At 39.3% G+C, this 20,674-nt stretch overlaps 1 protein-coding gene across 1 annotated transcript in view; it reads left to right on the top strand.

Annotated features, from left to right (window-relative positions):
• LOC142657032 (FRAS1-related extracellular matrix protein 1-like) overlaps positions 1-20,674 on the top strand; it is a 144,050-nt gene that overhangs the window by 115,790 nt on the left and 7,586 nt on the right. Inside the window, exon 28 of the mRNA XM_075832081.1 lies at positions 7,186-7,258. Within this exon, the coding sequence (XP_075688196.1) occupies positions 7,186-7,258 (73 nt within the window). The remainder of the gene's footprint in view (positions 1-7,185; positions 7,259-20,674) is intronic.

The following is a 20,674-nucleotide window of genomic DNA, read 5'->3' as shown; positions in this document are numbered from 1 at the left end:
TCTTTACTGATTTCTCTGAATCAGATACTTCTGGTACGGATGAATCAAGGCAGCATAGTGACAGTTTGAGATTGGGAACAAAACGTAAAATTAAGAATAACAGACCAAGTCTGTCTAAAAGAACACCTGTGGCACCAAAGCAAACCACAATAGATTTTCCCTATCGCACTAAGTCATGTGCACCTACCACCTCCAATTCGCAGTCTACCTCCTTTACATCTGTTCCTGTATCTCTCTCAAGCATCTTGAGTATACCGCCCACTCCTCAACCCATTGGCACAAATGTAACCCCATATTCAGGGAACAACGCTGGCAATATCTCTACGACTCCGCCGACTATTTTTCCTTTTTTAGGACCAGTCAATGCACGATGGGGCACAAAACCATAACACCTAGCAATGATACACTGAGGGACGAGGAGATGCAGATATTTAATCTATCCTCTTGTAATTTGAATCCTCACCAAGAAACATTGTTACGTAAGGGACTGTCATATACTCCCACTCCTCCATACGACGAATTTATATGGACTAAGGACATCAACTTGTTTGCGAGGAAATTAGCCCTACATAAATATTTCAAAAGTAGTGCATATGACTGTACCAGTCAGAATCGTGAGGAAGCCAATACACTTAGGGACCTGGAAGATCTACTATATGAAAATGAATTTGGGGCTACCTCGGTTGTCGGCCCTCTCTCATCCCTGAGACCCAAATCTAAACTTACTCCACCCTTCTCACAGTATAGTCACATCGACATCTTTGTTAAAATGGTGTGTCACGATTTAAAGAAACTTAAAGGGGATAGATCAAGGATTTTTGGTAACCTCAGTGATAGTGAGAGAAAGGCCCTGGACGAGTTGTGCAGGAATGAGGAATTGGTTATAAAACCCTCCGATAAAGGAGGTAATATAGTGATCATGGACCAGGGTGACTATGTTGCCATGGTCCATAGATTACTCGATGATAACACGACTTATACCATTCTTGGGAGCAATCCCACCGATGTATTTTTAGTAGAGCTTTTTGCTCTTCTTGATGATGCTAAAAAAAACAGACTCATCACCCCTGATGAATTTAAACGGCTATACAATCCAACGCCCACTCTGGCAACATTTTATGCACTGCCCAAAGTCCATAAGGCCACTCGTCCCCTTCCTGGTAGGCCGATTGTATCAGGGAATGATAACCTGACCCAGGGCATTAGCCTGTATGTAGACGAGATTTTGTCACCATTTGTCTCCTCTCTATCCTCCTATCTAAGAGATACCAAAGACACTGTCACCAGGATCCAAGAGATCCATGTTACCCCTACCACCATGTTAGCCAGTATAGACGTGGAGTCATTGTACACGAATATCCAGCACAATTTAGGCCTTATTGCTGTCAAACACTTTCTGAACACCAAAGGCACACAATACCAATTACACAATGAATTTGTTCTATCACTCTTACGTTTTTTGCTCACACATAATTTTTTTGTCTTCGACAAAAAATATTATCACCAAACAAAGGGCACGGCCATGGGTACTGTCTGTGCTCCAACTTACGCCAATTTATTTCTAGGGTGGTGGGAAGACACTATTGTTTTCACAGATGATTTACTTTTTTTCACCTCTCACATTTTATTTTGGGGGCGTTATATTGACGATATTCTCATCCTTTGGGATGGAGATGTCAATACCTTCACTGACTTCATGTCTATACTTAACCACAATACAATTGGAATGAGATTCACTTATGAGATACATAATCATGAGATTAGTTTTCTCGATCTCAAGATCTCTTTGGACCCTGGTGGCAGTGTCCAAACTGACATTTTCCGTAAAGTAACAGCCACTAACAGCTTCCTTCATTGGGACAGCTATCATCCACCTGCTCTCAAAAAAGGAATTCCTATCGGCCAATATTTGAGAGCCAAGAGAAACTGTTCCAACGACTTATCCTTCCAAACTGAATGCGACGGTCTATATTATAAATTCCTAGCCCGAGGTTACCCCAAAAAGTGGCTACATAGGGCCTATGCCAGGGCTAAGGCATCTGATAGACCTAGTTTACTTCTAGATAAAGATGCCAGACGTACTACATCTAGATCATCCAATGCCATACGTTGTATAGGTACTTTTGACGTTTGCTCTCCTCAAATCACTAATATCTTACGGAAACATTGGTCGATACTCACTGCTGACCCTGACCTTAGGGATGCAATTCCAGCGAGTCCCAGCATTACCTACCGCAGGGGGAAAAATCTGCGGGAATTCCTAGTACATAGCCATCATTCTAGACGATCTAGTGCTCCATCTAGTTGGCTAAAAAGATCAGTCAAAGGTTCTCATCCATGTGGCAAATGTTCCTTTTGCCATCTCATGCCAACAGTTAAGAATTTCACCAATCCAGTGGATGGTAAACTGTATGAGATTAAACAATTTATCAACTGCCAATCTAGTGGAGTTATATACATAGCGAAATGCCCATGTCCTAAGTTGTACGTGGGCAAGACCGTTCAGGAATTGAGGAGACGTATCTCCAAACATCGGAGTACCATTAATAATAAAGAAGATACTACTTTATCCAGGCATTTCCATAAATTTCATGGGGGTGATACTCGATTGTTACAATTCTGGGGTGTTGCCCAGCTCAAACTGGGCCCCAGGGCGGGTAACTTAGATCGTAGACTCCTACAAGAGGAGGCACGGTGGATTCATCGGCTCGGCACCCTGACCCCGCAGGGCTTGAATGAGGGGTTCACCTTCACTGCTTTTCTCTGACGCTGTTTCTGTTTTTTATTTGGAGCTCTTGATTACGTGTCCCTAATGCGCATTGTGGTTTCTCTCCTATATGTGTTTTTACACACTTATTGATTAATTGATATACTAGTGGATAGTGTAGCCATATACCTGTTCTTGATTATGGATACTTTAGTAAATCTCACAAGTTTCTCTCATAAAGTTTACACTATCTAGGACCACATTTTTATGGCGGCCCCCATATTCTCCCCTCTTAATTTGGAATCAATATTTGCAATTGATATTCATCTGACATTTAGTTAACCCAATGGACTTTGTAATTCCTGTAGCCTATCCGCATCCGATTCCGATGCAGAGTGAAATGGAGATTTATCTACTTATGCTCCCTAATGTATTAATTGCATCATTTACTTCTCGCTCTGCCTCGGGCACTGTGATGTTTGGTTATATCTTTATTCCAGGTAAAACAAGTCCGCTGAATTCATGAATTCATACCTTACTTACTCTAAGTCTGGATATCATCTACCTGCGCATGCGTCACTTTTATCGTGATCCTTGCATATGCTGTGCATTTGTCCACAAACTATTGACTCCTCAGACTATGTCCCTCATGATATGTATGTGCCCTACGCACACTGCCGTTTCCCATTAGTCCATGCTCCCATCTCCTAATAAAGTGGAGACCATATGTTTGTCCTTATCTTGGATAAACATATAGGTCCTACTGTATGATTAGGTTCTTTATATCATTTACCAACGGTGCTCCGTTTCCTTCGTTTTAGCGAAATGAAGTCCTATCCATCTATGCATACACAGGCGTCACTGCCTACTTTATACTTTCCACTTACACTGTAATCTTATCTTATTTTTCTCTAAGTTGTGATTTTGTATCACTGCGCATGCGTGGTCCTCTATTGTACCAGCATAGACGCTGTATAATCAGTCTATCACTATAGGACTTCTTTTGGACTATGTTTCCGATCGGCAAGTGTGCGCCTGCGCACCTCCCCATGGCTGATTGGTTCCATGAATGGCCTCCTATTGGCCCACGGATCAGCTGTGGAGGCTGGTACTCTTTCGCTCTCGGTGATTGGGAGTGTATACTGACGTACTTTGGTTTACGTCATAGACGGACTTTACAAGAGGGGAGGATTTCCCGGCGCGTCGCCATTAGCCCCATTTCCCCTGAGGACGTTACAGCAGTAACGAAACATGTCGGGGGGGCTCTTCAATTTTTAATTCCTGCTTGCTGGTTAAACTAAATTACACACTATAACCACTGACGGCTAAGTCAGCGGTCGTGGCACGTTGGTTCATAGGTGTATCACACTAGTGCATGGACAGCAGTCTTGCATACGTTTACCCGGCAATCAAGCAGTGATATTTTTAACTTTCATGTGGTCTGTCCTATTGCTATATATAGCACATTAAAGAATTTACTTTATTTATTTATTATCTTTCATGGCAGTTGGAAAACAGGGCTTTTTTGCCTAACGGCAATTAGTTAGGACTGTGTACGGACACACCACATTTACAAGGGCAATAGTAACACCCAGTTGTCAATTTCTTCATACTGACACATTCTCTTTAGATACCACAGATATGAGGCGAGATATTTACACAGGCAGAGGAGTAGGAGAGCACGGGCTGAAATATTACTATAAGTGCTTAACAATGAAGATTTATATACCATTCAGGTTCTGTGAAAAGCTGGATGACACCTTCTATAGACATTGCAATAGCTGCCATTAGTAATGTTACATAGTTACATAGTTACATAGTTACATAGTTAGTACGGCTGAAAAAAGACACATGTCCATCAAGTTCAACCAAGGGACGGGTAAAGGGAAGGAAAAATTTCTACACATAGGAGCTAATATTTTTTTGTTCTAGGAAATTATCTAACCCTTTTTTAAAGCCATCTACTGTCCCTGCTGTGACGGCTCCTGCGGTGACTATTCCATAGATTCACAGTTCTCACAGTAAAGAAGCCTTGTCGCCTTTGCAGGTTGAACCTTTTTTTCTCCAGACGGAGGGAGCGCCCCCTTGTTTTTTGAGGGGGTTTTACAAGGAACAGGATTTCACCATATTTTTTGTATGTGCCATTAATATATTTATATAAGTTAATCATGTCCCCCCTTAGTCGTCTTTTTTCAAGGCTAAATAGGTTTAATTCTTTTAATCTTTCCTCATAACTTAAATTCTCCGCGCCCCTAATTAGCTTCGTTGCTCTTCTTTGTATTTTTTCCAACTCCAGGGCATCCTTTCTATGAACTGGAGCCCAGAACTGGACTGCATATTCTAGATGAGGCCTCACTAATGCTTTGTAAAGTGGTAATATTACATCCCTGTCCCGCGAGTCCATGCCTCTTTTAATACACGACAATATCCTGCTGGCCTTTGAAGCAGCTGATTGACACTGCATGCTGTTATTGAGTTTATGATTTACAAGTACACCCAGATCCTTCTCAACAAGTGAATCCTCCAGTGTAGCTCCCCCTAGGACATATGATGCATGCAGGTTGTTGGTACCCAGATGCATAACTTTACATTTATCTACATTAAACTTCATCTGCCAAGTGGATGCCCAAACACTTAGTGGGGCCTGGTCTACACTGAATTTGCACGTTATTCATGGTAAAGCAAAGAACCACCACAAACACAAAATTAATTGCAAGCAACTTTTCAACAGTTGCACAATATCCAACTACATCAGATTTTTTGCATCTGTCACGAGGTATAACCCCGTCATTACTCGAGTCGCCACCACAAGAAACCACAAAACAGTTAAAGGGCATTAAGGACCCCACAAAAGTGCAAAGAGTGGGCAATTTCTATGCAGAACAGCAGTACAGGAAAGACTGACACATAGACATCAGAGAGGGAGAATTCATATCTGTACAATATTGCAGATTTATATTCAGCGTCTGGGGTGACTACTCCTTTGGGCACTATAATGGCGGTAATTAGTAGTTGTCACCAAGCACCTGTCACTCTACATGTTGTCCTGTATATAACGCTTTCAGCCGCTCACGCATGACCAAGACTGTTAAGATTTCCAGCGTTCTGCTTTCCAATGCTCTTTATTATAGAAATCTGGAACATATAAGCCTGTGTCATATCTGTTGGTTATTACAAGTTTTGGGGATTTTGTGGCTTCAATTGATATTTTTGTCATCTTGCAAAATCTAGAAAAGTTTGGGGGCTTTCCACAGAAGCGGCCTTGGAGCCGACCTCCCTGCAGCAAAGGCTTTACCTATTTCTGCTTGCCAAATCCGGAAGGTGTTTAGGCTTTAGAGAAATGTATTTATGAGGGGACACCGGTGGCGATGTGTGCAAGGAAATGTAAAGGCTGAGATAAGAGACCGGCTAGAATCTGCTCCACGACGATAAGCCAAGCTAAACACAACGAGTGTGCAAGCAGATAACAAGACAGCTCCGATAAACCCTCCCTGCTACAATCCCTGGTCAGGCCTGGATAGAAGTCCCCTTTAAGCAGTGACCATTTGTTTATTTTACTAGTATTGTTGAGAATTTTTGCTTGTTCAGTTTTTACCCCAATCATACAGTTCAGCGGCTTGAGGTTGCCAAATTTTATTTTATTTTTTATTATTATATATTATTATTATTAATATTGTTATTATTATATTAAGGGAATTTATTATTTTTATTATTATTATTATATTAAGGGTTTTTAAGATTTTATAGTATATAATAATAATAGTAATATTATGTATTATATATTTATTATATTATTATTATATATTATTTATTATATTTAATATTATTTATTATTATTTTTTTTATATTATTTGACATAATAATATAGTACAAATATTTTAAATAATATAAATATTTTGAATAAGAAATTCATAATAAATATATTTTTTTTATATATGATAAAATAATTATTATTATTTTATCATATATAAAAAAATATATAATTTATTATGAATTTCTTATTAATAATTATATTATTTTAAATTTTTCTATATTATTATGTTAAATAATATAAAAAAAATAATAAACAATATTAAATATAATAAATATATAATAATCTATAATAAATATTATTATTATATACTATAAAATCTTAAACCTTTAATATAATAATCATCATCATCATCATCATCATCAAATAAAATAATAGTTAAATCAAAAATAATAATCCTTATCATATAAGATGATGGAATAAATTTATTCAAAATAATATAATTGTAATATAAAATATTTTATTACCTATTTATTATGTAAGTACTAATTGTTATTATTGTCATAATTATTATTTCATTATTTTAATATTAAACTTTCTATCATTTTATGTTAAAACCGCTTTATATCATATTTAAGTTTGTGCTGAGAATTTTATATATGAAGCAAGAAGTAAAAAAGATGAATATTACGTTATATTATAGTCTATTAAATATTTATTTTCATAGGCGCAAGGGATTTCAGCTAGATTGGGACAGGATTTCACACACACCAGCGCAAGTCTTGTGCAGTTTGACCCAGGTTGGTTTTCTCACAATTTTTTGTTTGTCATTTGTGTTCTTTTATTTTTTATTCTTAAATTATATATACATACAGCCTGGAGAGCCCATTCAGCTTGCATGATTATAACTATTACATTTATGTATTGTATATAAATAAAAGGCATGTGTTTTATCTCACTTAAAAACTACATTTATTCAAATCCGCCCTCAATTACATATATATTCAACTTAGTTTATATATAGTGATGGACTATGGTTGTCACCTTACAAATGATAGATTTTCAGTGCAATTTCCAGTGCTAATATGATTTATAGGGTCTATTGATTAAATACTGCAAAATAAAAGTTATCCTTACCCCGCCGATATATTCCCTTTAAGCTTTGCCCCACCCCCACCCCCTGGTTTTGGACCATGAACAATGTGAGATCTGTAAGCTATATGGGAAACTCCAAACCTCAGTCTTCCCTACTGAATCCAGAGTGTTTACAGAGACAAAAAGAGCACAGATGCAGGACTTCCTAAGAGCTGCCGCAATTACGTTAAGACAATACACGCCATGGATGAATGATCAATGCTAATAATCAGGCCCATTTAACAGGCAATCACACAATGTAAAAGGCAAAGTGAACACGTGTCACACAGCTAGTGCCTTAGACCCATGTACAAGGGACAGATAAACAACTAAGATAGATATTACAGCTGCCATATCTATCTATCTATCTATCTATCTATCTATCTATCTATCTATCTATCTATCTATCTATCTATCTATCTATCTATCTATCTATCTCATATCTATCTATCTATCTATCTATCTATCTATCTATCTATCTATCTATCTATCTATCTATCTATCTATCTATCTATCTATCTATCTATCTATCTATCTATCTCATATCTATCTATCTATCTCATATCTATCTATCTAAGTGTGTAACTATAGGCGATACAGGGGTAGCACTAGCACAAGGGCCGTGGTGCATGTACATAAATATAACTACTATAATACTGCTCCTATGTACAAGAATATAACTACTATAATACTGACCCTATATACAAGAATATAACTACTATAATACTGATCCTTATGTACAAGAATATAACTACTATAATACTGCCCCCTATATACAAGAATATAACTACTATAATACTGCCCCTATATACAAGAATATAACTACTATAATACTGCCCTTATATACAAGAATATAACCACTATAATACTGCCCCCTATATACAAGAATATAACTACTATAATACTGCCCCTATATACAAGAATATAACTACTATAATACTGCTCCCTATATACAAGAATATAGCTACTATAATACTGCCCCCTATATACAAGAATATAACTACTATAATACTGCCCCCTATATACAAGAATATAACTACTATAATACTGCTCCCTATATACAAGAATATAACTACTATAATACTGCCCCCTATATACAAGAATATAACGACTATAATACTGCCCCCTATATACTAGAATATAACTATTAGAATACTGCCCCCTATATACAAGACTATAATACTGCACCTATATACAAGAATATAACTACTATAATACTGCTCCTATATACAAGAATATAACTACTATAATACTGCCCCCTATAATCAAGAATATAACTACTATAATACTGCTCCTATATACAAGAATATAACTACTATAATACTGCCCCCTATAATCAAGAATATAACTACTATAATACTGCTCATATATACAAGAATATAACTACTATAATACTGCCCCCTATATACAAGAATATAACGACTATAATACTCCCCCCTATATACTAGAATATAACTATTAGAATACTGCCCCCTATATACAAGACTATAATACTGCACCTATATACAAGAATATAACTACTATAATACTGCTCCTATATACAAGAATATAACTACTATAATACTGCCCCCTATAATCAAGAATATAACTACTATAATACTGCTCCTATATACAAGAATATAACTACTATAATACTGCCCCCTATAATCAAGAATATAACTACTATAATACTGCTCATATATACAAGAATATAACTACTATAATACTGCTCCTATATACAAGAATATAACTACTATAATACTGCTCCCTATATACAAGAATATAACTACTAAAATAATGCTCCTATATACAAGAATAGAACTACTATAATACTGCTCCTATATACAAAAATATAACTGCTATAATACTGCCCCTATATACAAGAATATAACTACTATAATACTGCTCCTATATACAAGAATATAACTACTATAATACTGCCCCCTATAATCAAGAATATAACCACTATAATACTACACCTATATACAAGAATATAACTACTATAATACTCCCCCCTATATACTAGAATATAACTATTATAAAACTGCCCCCTATATACAAGACTATAACTACTATAATACTGCACCTATATACAAGAATATAACTACTATAATACTGCTCCTATATACAAGAATATAACTACTATAATACTGCCTCTATATACAAGAATATAACTACTATAATACTGCCCCCTATATACAAGAATATATCCACTATAATACTCCCCCTATATACAAGAATATAACTACTATAATACTGCCCCCAAGATACAAGAATATAACTACTATAATACTGCTCCTATATACAAGAATGTAACTACTATAATACTGCCCCCTATATACAAGAATATAACTACTATAATACTGCCGCTATATACAAGAATATAACTACTATAATACTGCCCCTATATACAAGAATATAACTACTATAATACTGCTCCTATATGCAAGAATATAACTACTATAATAGTGCCCCCTATAATCAAGAATATAACTACTATAATACTGCTCCTATACACAAGAATAACTACTATAATACTGCCCCCTATATACAAGAATATAAGTTCTATAATACTGCTCCTATATACAAGAATATAACTACTATAATACTGCCCCTATATACAAGAATATAACTACTATAATATTTCTCCTATATACAAGAATATAACTACTATAATACTGCTCCTATATACAAGAATATAACTACTATAATACTGCTCCTATATACAAGAATATAACTACTATAATACTGCTCCTATACACAAGAATATAACTACTATAATACTGCCTCCTATATACAAGAATAGAACTACAATAATACTGCCCCCTATATACAAGAATAACTACTATAATACTGCCCCCTATATACAACAATAACTACTATAATACTGCTCCTATATACAAGAATATAACTACTATAATACTGCCCTCTATATACAAGAATATAACTACTATAATACTGCCCCTATATACAAGAATATAACTACTATAATACTGCTCCTATATACAAGAATATAACTACTATAATACTGCCCCCTATATACAAGAATATAACTACTAGAATACTGCCCCTATATACAAGAATATAACTACTATAAGGGCATGCCCCCACGTGGCGGTTTTCCTCCGCAGCTGTCTGCATCAATGCCGCACAGAATCTGCGTTGCAGATTCTGCAGCGGATCTGCCCAAAATGTGCAGAAAATTGATGCGGACTAGCTGCTGCGGACTGCGGTAAAAGTGCTTCCCTTCTCTCTATTCAGTGCAGGATAGAGAGAAGGGACAGCACTTTCCCTAGTGAAAGTAAACGAATTTCATACTTACCGGCCGTTGTCTTGGTGACGCGTCCCTCTTTCGCCATCCAGCCCGACCTCCCTGGATGACGCGGCAGTCCATGTGACCGCTGCAGCCTGTGATTGGCTGCAGCCGTCACTTAGACTGAAACGTCATCCTGGGAAGACGGACTGGAGACAGAAGCAGGGAGTTCTCGGTAAGTATGAACTTCTATTTTTTTTACAGGTTGCTGCATATTGGGATCGGTAGTCACTGTCCAGGGTGCAGAAACAGTTACTGCCGATCGCTTAACTCTTTCAGCACCCTGGACAGTGACTATTTACTGACGTCTCCTAGCAACGCTCCCGTAATTCCGGGAGCCCCATTGACTTCCTCAGTCTGGCTGTAGACCTAGAAATACATAGGTCCAGCCAGAATGAAGAAATGTCATGTCAAATAAGCAAGACGCATCCGCAGCACACATAACATGTGCATGACAGCTGCGGACTTCCTTGCGGAAATTAGAATCTCCATTGAAGTCAATGGAGAAATTCCGCCATGAGTCCGCAACCAGTCCGCCACAACTCCGCAACATCCCTTGCATGCTGCGGACACCAAATTCCTCTCCGCAGCCTATGCTCCGCAGCGGAATTTTACGCATCGTCTAAACGAACACTGCTAAATAAAAGTGGAAGTCAATGGAGAAACGGCTCCGCTGCGGATTAACGCTGCGGAGTGTCCGCTGCGGAATTCAAGAGGAATTCCGCCACGTGTGGCTTTGGCCTAATACTGCTCCTATATACAAGAATATAACTACTATAATACTGCCCCCTCTATACAAGAATATAACTACTATAATACTGCTCCTATATACAAGAATACAACTACTATAATACTGCCACTATATACAAGAATATAGCTACTATAATACTGCTCCCTATATACAAGAATATAACTACTATAATACTGCTCCTATATACAGGAATATAACTACTATAAGGGCGGGTTCACACATGGCGGAATTTCACTTAAATTCCGCTGCGGACACTCCGCAGCGTTATTCCGCAGCGGAGCCGTTTCTCCATTGACTTTCACTTTAATTTAGCAGTGTTCGTTTACACGATGCGTACAATTCCGCTGCGGAGCAGAGGCTGCGGAGCGGAATTTGGTGTCCGCAGCATGCTCTGTCTGTTGCGGAGCAGTGGCGGACTCATGGCGGAATTTCTCCATTGACTTCAATGGAGATTCAAAGTTCCGCAATGAAGTCCGCAGCTGTCATGCACATGTCATGTGTGCTGCGGATGCGTCTTGCTTTTTTAACTTGACATTTCTTCATTCTGGCTGGACCTATGTATTTCTAGGTCTACAGCCAGACTGAGGAAGTCAATGGGGCTCCCGTAATGACGGGAGCGTTGCTAGGAGACGTCAGTAAATAGTCACTGTCCAGGGTGCTGAAAGAGTTAAGCGATCGGCAGTAACTGTTTCTGCACCCGGGACAGTGACTACCGATCTCAATATACATGTATCTGTAAAAAAAAATGAAGTTCGTACTTACCGAGAACTCCCTGTTTCTGTCTCCAGTCCGGCCTCCCAGGATGACGTTTCAGTGTAAGTGACGGCTGCAGCCAATCACAGGCCAAGCACAGGCTGCAGCGGTCACATGGACTGGCGCGTCATCCAGGGAGGTCGGGCTGGATGCCGAAGGAGGGACGCGTCATAAAGACAACGGCCGGTAAGTATGAATTTCTTTTACTATCACTAGGGAAAGTGCTGTCCCTTCTCTCTATCCTGCACTGATAGGGAGAAGGGAAGCACTTTTCCCGCAGTCCGCAGCAGCTAGTCCGCATCAATTTTCTGCACATTTTGTGCAGATCCGCAGCCGTAATCCGCAACCCGGATTAGGTGCGGCATTGATGCGGACAGTTGCGGAGGAATTCCGCCATGTGTGGTCATGCCCTAATACTGCCCCTATATACAAGAATATAACTACTATAATACTGCTCCCATATACAAGAATATAACTACTATAATACTGCCTCCTATATACAAGAATATAACTACTATAATACTGCTCCTATATACAAGAATATAACCACTATAATACTGCCCTCTATACACAAGAATATAACTACTATAATACTGTCCCCTATATACAAGAATATAACTACTATAATACTGCCTCCTATATACAAGAATATAACTACTATAATACTGCCTCCTATATACAAGAATATAACTATATACAAGAATATAACAGAATATAACTACTATAATACTGCCCCTATATACAAGAATATAACTACTATAACACTGCCCCCTATATACAAGAATATAACTACTATAATACTGCTCCTATATACAAGAATATAACTACTATAATACTGCCCCCTATATATACAAGAATATAACTACTATAACACTGCCCCCCTATATACAAGAATATAATTACTTTAATACTACCCCTATATACAAGAATATAACTACTATAATACTGCTCCCTATATACAAGAATATAACTACTATAATACTGCTCCCTATATACAAGAATATAACTACTATAATACTGCCCGCTATATACAAGAATATAACTACTATAAGGCTGGGTTCACACGTGGCGGAATTTCACTTGAATTCCGCTGCGGACACTCTGCAGCGTTAATCCGCAGCGGAGCCGTTTCTCCATTGACTTCCACTTCTATTTAGAAGTGTTCGTTTAGACGATGCGTAAAATTCCGCTGCGGAGCATAGGCTGCGGAGCGTAATTTGGTGTCCGCAGCATGCTCTGTCTGTTGCGGACCAGTGGCGGACTGGTTGCGGACTCATGGCGGAATTTCTCCATTGACTTCAATGGAGATTCTAATTTCCGCAATGAAGTCCGCAGCTGTCATGCACATGTTATGTGTGCTGCGGATGCGTCTTGCTTTTTTGACATGACATTTCTTCATTCTGGCTGGACCTATGTATTTCTAGGTCTACAGCCAGACTGAGGAAGTCAATGGGGCTCCCGTAATTACGGGAGCGTTGCTAGGAGACGTCAGTAAATAGTCACTGTCCAGGGTGCTGAAAGAGTTAAGTGGTCGGCAGTAACTGTTTCTGCACCCTGGACAGTGAGTACCGATCCCAATATACAGCAACCTGTCAAAAAAATAGAAGTTCATACTTACCGAGAACTCCCTGCTTCTGTCTCCAGTCCGGCTTCCCAGGATGACGTTTCAGTCTAAGTGACGGCTGCAGCCAATCACAGGCCTCAAGACTAGTGGGAGTGGCCATTATTATTTAAATCACCTGCTCGCCCTTTCATCAGCATTTCTGGCCTGGCTGTGTCCATTTGTAAGAATATAACTACTATAATACTGCCCCCTATATACAAGAATATAACTACTATAATACTGGCCCCTATATACAAGAATATAACGACTATAATACTGCCCCCTATATACAAGAATATAACTACTATAATACTGCCCCCTATATACAAGAATATAACGACTATAATACTGCCCCCTATATACAAGAATATAACTACTATAATACTGGCCCCTATATACAAGAATATAACTACTATAATACTGGCCCCTATATACAAGAATATAACTACTATAATACTGCCCCTATATACAAGAATATAACTACTATAATACTGCCCCCTATATACAAGAATATAACTACTATAATACTGCTCCTATATACAAGAATATAACTACTATAATACTGCCCCCTATCTACAAGAATATAACTACTATAATACTGCCCTCTATATACAAGAATATAACTACTATAATACTGCTCCTATATACAATATAACTACTATAATACTGCCCCCTATATACAAGAATATAACGACTATAATACTGCCCCCTATATACAAGAATATAACTACTATAATACTGCCCCCTATATACAAGAATATAACGACTATAATACTGCCCCCTATATACAAGAATATAACTACTATAATACTGCTCCTATATACAAGAATATAACTACTATAATACTGCCCCCTATATACAAGAATATAACTACTATAATACTGCTCCTATATACAAGAATATAACTACTATAATACTGCTCCTATATACAAGAATATAACTACTATAATACTGCTCCTATATACAAGAATATAACTACTATAATACTGCCTCCTATATACAAGAATATAACTACTATAATACTGCTCCCTATATACAAGAATATAACGACTATACTACTGCTCCTATATACAAGAATATAACTACTATAATACTGCTCCTATATACAAGAATATAACTACTATAATACTGCTCCTATATACAAGAATATAACTACTATAATACTGCTCCTATATACAAGAATATAACTACTATAATACTGCTCCTATATACAAGAATATAACTACTATAATACTGCTCCTATATACAAGAATATAACTACTATAATACTGCCTCCTATATACAAGAATATAACTACTATAATACTGCTCCTATATACAAGAATATAACGACTATAATACTGCCCCCTATATACAAGAATATAACTACTATAAGGGCACGGCCAGGCGTGGCAGAATTTTTCCGCTGCAAATGTTGGTACAGATTTGGGGCAATTACGCAATGAATCTGCAGCAACATTTGCATATTTGGCAGGTAATTCAGACGTTGCAGATATCACAGTGGACTTGCCACAGATTTCAGTTTTTGCATTGCAAAGGCTGAAATCCGCAGTGAAATTCCGTTTCTTCTCCGCAACAGACAGTGCATGCTGTGGAGGGAAAATTCTGCACCGCAGCCTATGGTCCGCAGCGGAGTTTTCTGCCACGTCTGAACTTACTGGCCTAAAAATGTATAGAAACAAATGTAAAAAACGGCCGCTGGAGAATTCCACTGCCGATTGTCCACAGCAATTCCACCATGTGTGAACCTGCCCTTATACTGATACAAATCAGTTGCAGTATATGTAGGACACGAGATTACGGGTGTCCTGTAAGTTCTTACATTTGGCCATTACATCGGTTTCCAGACTTGCAGAGCTTTCTTTTTCAAGCAGGGAATATAAAATTCATTAAATTCATAGCTAGAGGATTATAAGAGGACATCTGTTTGGAAGAGCCAGTAAATAATAGGACACAGGTGTGATATGAGAGAAAAGGTAGAAAATGCTAAACCAAAACTAAGAAAATCTATAAAACCAGGAAAGGCAGAGCAAATCTTCACTGACTGTTTGCGGGATGATGATTATTATTATTATTATTATTATTATTATTATTATTATTATTATTATGTTTTTGAGGGAAATTGAGCATAGAATAAGGTAACAACCCTTACCATTATAGTTCCTTACATAAAATCAGTCAGTTTATTGTGCTATCATTATAAGGGCTTATTCAGACGAACGTAAAATACGCGCGTGCAACGCGCGTGATTTTCACGTGCGTTGCCCGTAGCTATATTAGTCAATGGGGCCGTGCAGACATGGCAGCGTTTTTTGCGCAGCGTTGCTCCGTTGCAAAAAACTCACGACATGTCCGTTGATTCAGCGTTTTCAACGCATCACGCACCCATTGAAGTCAATGGGTGCGTGAAAACCACGCATGTCGCACGGAAGCACTTCCGTGCGAACTGCGTATTTGCGCAACAGCTGTCAAAAGGATGAATGTAAACCGAAAAGCACCACGTGCTTTTCTGTTTCCGAACATCCAAACGGAGTGTCTTTGCGATTAGCGAAGCCGGACAAGCGAACCGAACTTCACCGGGTTCGGCCGAACTCGATTTGGCCGAACCCGGCAAAAAAATTATCGGTACGCGACGTCAGGAGATAGTCAATGTCCATGGTGCAGAAAGAGTTAAACTGTTTCAGCACCCTGGACAGTGACTACCGATCCCAATAAACATGAACCTGTAAAAAAAAAACGAAGTTCTGACTTACCGATAACTCCCGGCTTCTTCCTCCAGTCTGACCTCCCGGGATGACAATTCAGGCCAAGTGACAGCTCCAGCCAATCACAGGCCAAGCACAGCCTGCAGCGGTCACATGGACTGGCGCGTCATCCAGGGAGGTGGGGCCCGATGTCGAGAGGCGCGTCACCAAGGACGCGTCACCAAGGCAACGGCCGGGAAGTTCTCGGTAAGTACGAACCATTTCTTTTTTTCACGGCATTCACTGTCGAGGGTGCTGAAAGAGTTAGCTCTTTCAGCACCTTGGACAGTAACGGGCGTCGACTAGACTCATCTCTATGATGGCGGCTGCGCGAAAATCACGCAGCCGCGCATCAGACACGGATGACACACGCAGCTGTCAAATGGTGTTTGCGCGCGCAAAACGCTGCGTTGTTTGTGCGCGCAAAAACGCAACGCTCGTGTAAATACAGCCTAAGGTACATCTATCTATCCCCACTATATAGCCAAAAGTATGTGGACCTCGCTCCTAATTATTGAGTTCAGGTGTTTCAGCCACACTCATTGCAAACAGGTGCATAAAATCAAGCACAGAGCCATGCACTCTTCATAGGAAAACATTGCTAGCAGTATACGTCGAACTGAAAAACTCAGGGACTTTACACGTGGCACTGTCATAGGATGCCACCTTTGCCACAAGTCTCATCCGCTAAATCTTCTACGGTTACCTGTAAGTGTCATTATTATCTGCTAGATCTGCGCTGGTCACCTGTAAGTGTCATTATTATCTGCTGGATCTGCCCTGGTTACCTGTAAGTGTCATTATTATCTGCTGGATCTGCCCTGGTTACCTGTAAGTGTCATTATTATCTGCTAGATCTGCGCTGGTCACCTGTAAGTGTCATTATTATCTGCTGGATCTGCCCTGGTTACCTGTAAGTGTCATTATTATCTGCTAGATCTGCCCTGGTTACCTATAAGTGTCATTATCTGCTAGATCTGCCCTGGTCACCTGTAAGTGTCATTATTATCTGCTAGATCTGCCCATGGCACCTGTAAGTGTTATTATCTGCTAGAACTGCCCTGGTCACCTGTAAGTGTCATTATTATCTGCTAGATCTGCCCCAGTCACCTGTAAGTGTTAGGGTATGTTCACATGCAGTGGTTTCAGACGTAATTCGGGCGTTTTACGCCTCAAATTATGCCTGAAAAACGGCTCCATTACGCCTACAAACATCTGCCTTTTGCTTGCAATGGGATTTACGGTGTTCTGTTCCCACGAGGTGTAATTTTACATGTCGCTGTCAAAATACGGCGCGTAAAATGGCATCAAAGGAAGTGCAGGACACTTCTTGGGACGTTTTTGGAGGCGTTTTTCATTGACTCCATTAAAAAAACAACTCCAAAAACGGCCGTAAAATACGCCGTGAAAAGCGTAAGTTCTTACAAAAACGTCTTAAAATCGGGAGCTGTTTTTGCTTGAAAACAGCTCCGTATTTTCAGACATTTTGCTAAGCATGTGAACATAGCCTTATTATTATCTGCTAGATCTGGCACTGTCATAGGATGCCACCTTTGCCACAAGTCTCATCCGCTAGGTCTTCTACTATTGCAGACAGAGCAGCGGGGGAGGGCTCCTGCTACAACCAGGTACCTTACAGAAAAAATAGGATTAAGGGAGAGAAGTATAATAAGGGTGGCATTACTATTTTTCTTGCTTAACATGTTTGAAAACCCATCAGGATACTGTCCTAATCAAGAGGAGGGAAAAATTACTTTTTATTTGCCCCTGTACAGTCACCACCTCCTTAAATTGACAAATTTGTCAGCTCGTAAGTTAGTAACATCGACACTTTCCCTATGATAAAACCACAACTTTAAGTTAAAAAATAACCGTCTTCACCACACTTCTTATCACAGACACCCTCTTTTTCCCCCATACCCCTTATTAGATTGTAAGCTCCTGGGGTCAGGGAGCCTGTGTCTGTACATTGCAGCATCTTCCACTCCTCCTCTTCTCTAGCTGCCCCTCTCGCTCCACACAACAGCTAACATGTAATTTATAATCCAGTTACCGGTACGAAGCTAATTTATTCATCCTGATGAATTCCTGCAAAATAAAATGTTCCAGTAAATCAAATCCTTGAAACCTACACAGGTCAGCGCTCAATTAAAGGTTGTAGTTTGAGAAGGCATTTCATTAGAAATCCCATTAAATCTTTTACCGCTTTATAAAAATGACATCTGTCCCCCTAACATTTACTTAAATCGTTTACTTAAAGATGTAAAGTGTTTCTTTTTTTTTTTCTGACCGTTTCAGGTTCAGTTGCAGTTTTCAAGTAGGCAGATAGGTGGCGCTGTTCATTGTGATTGCTGACTAAGGGCTTATTGCATCGGCTCTGCCCAACATGTTGCAGCTGCAATGGTTTAAAGGGGTTTTTAGGTTTAGAAAACACTTTTTCAAATACCCTATTAGAGAATTCTGAGTTAATAGAGGGGGATTCTTTTCAGGACCCTCATATTTCAGCTAAAGTGGACACCATTGATTTTAATAACTGTGTAATGCTTCATTTCTCCTGTGGTGGCGCTGTAGGGAAATTGAACACTTATTGCCAAGTTCCTCCACAGATTAAAGTTGACCCAGCAGCGGGACGCCCTGTGATTTGCTTATCGTCGGGGCCCCTTCTAACTAAGTAGATTGGATTTTTTTAAATATAAATATTACAGAGTTTATAAAACATAAGCGCTGCACCATTGTAATGACTATTGCTAATTTTTTCAAATTTTTAAGATTTGCAGCACATTATAGTTTTATATTAATAATATAGTAATATTATTACCTATTCCACTAAGAGTTGCTTCGGACAATCCCTACTTGTTAGAAGGTCCCTTGACAAAACGCTGATCACAAGGTTTCTTCCTGCTAGGATCCCCAGTGATCAGCTGTAATCTGTGAGGAAACCTGTCACTAAATGTTCTATTTCCCTGCAGCGCCCCTACAGGAGAAATGAAGCATTAGGGCACGGCCAGACGTGGCGGAATTCCTCCGCAACTGTCCGCATCAATGCCGCACAGAATCTGCGTTGCAGATTCTGCTGCGGATCTGCACAAAATGTGCAGAAAATTGATGCGGACTAGCTGCTGCGGACTGCGGGAAAAGTGCTTCCCTTCTCCCTATCAGTGCAGGATAGAGAGAAGGGACAGCACTTTCCCTAGGGAAAGTAAAAGAATTTCATACTTACCGGCCGTTGTCTTGGTGACGCGTCCCTCTTTCGGCATCCAGCCCGACCTCCCTGGATGACGCACCAGTCCATGTGACCGCTGCAGCCTGTGCTTGGCCTGTTATTGGCTGCAGCCGTCACTTAGACTGAAACGTCATCCTGGGAGGCTGGACTGGAGACAGAAGCAGGGAGTTCTCGGTAAGTATGAACTTATATGTTTTTTACAGATACATGTATATTGAGATCGGTAGTCACTGTCCCGGGTGCAGAAACAGTTACTGCCGATCGCTTAACTCTTTCAGCACCCTGGACAGTGACTATTTACAGACGTCTCCTAGCAACGCTCCCGTCATTACGGGAGCCCCATTGACTTCCTCAGTCTGGCTGTAGACCTAGAAATACATAGGTCCAGCCAGAATGAAGAAATGTCATGGTAGTAAAAACAATACGCTCCGCAGCACACATAAGATCTGCGGACTTCATTGCGGAATTTTGACTCTCCATTGAAGTCAATGGAGAAATTCCGCCATGAGTCCGCCACTGCTCCGCAACAGACAGAGCATGCTGCGGACACCAAATTCCGCTCCGCAGCCTATGCTCCGCAGCGGAATTTTACGCCTCGTCTAAACGAACACTGCTAAATTAAAGTGTAAGTCAATGGACAAACGGCACCGCTGCGGATTAACGCTGCGGAGTGTCCGCAGCGGAATTTAAGTGAAATTCCGCCACGTGTGAACCCGC

This window comes from Rhinoderma darwinii, chromosome 7 (assembly GCF_050947455.1).
Source record: "Rhinoderma darwinii isolate aRhiDar2 chromosome 7, aRhiDar2.hap1, whole genome shotgun sequence".
NCBI lineage: Eukaryota > Metazoa > Chordata > Amphibia > Anura > Rhinodermatidae > Rhinoderma > Rhinoderma darwinii.
This window is presented reverse-complemented; position numbering and strand designations above follow the sequence as displayed.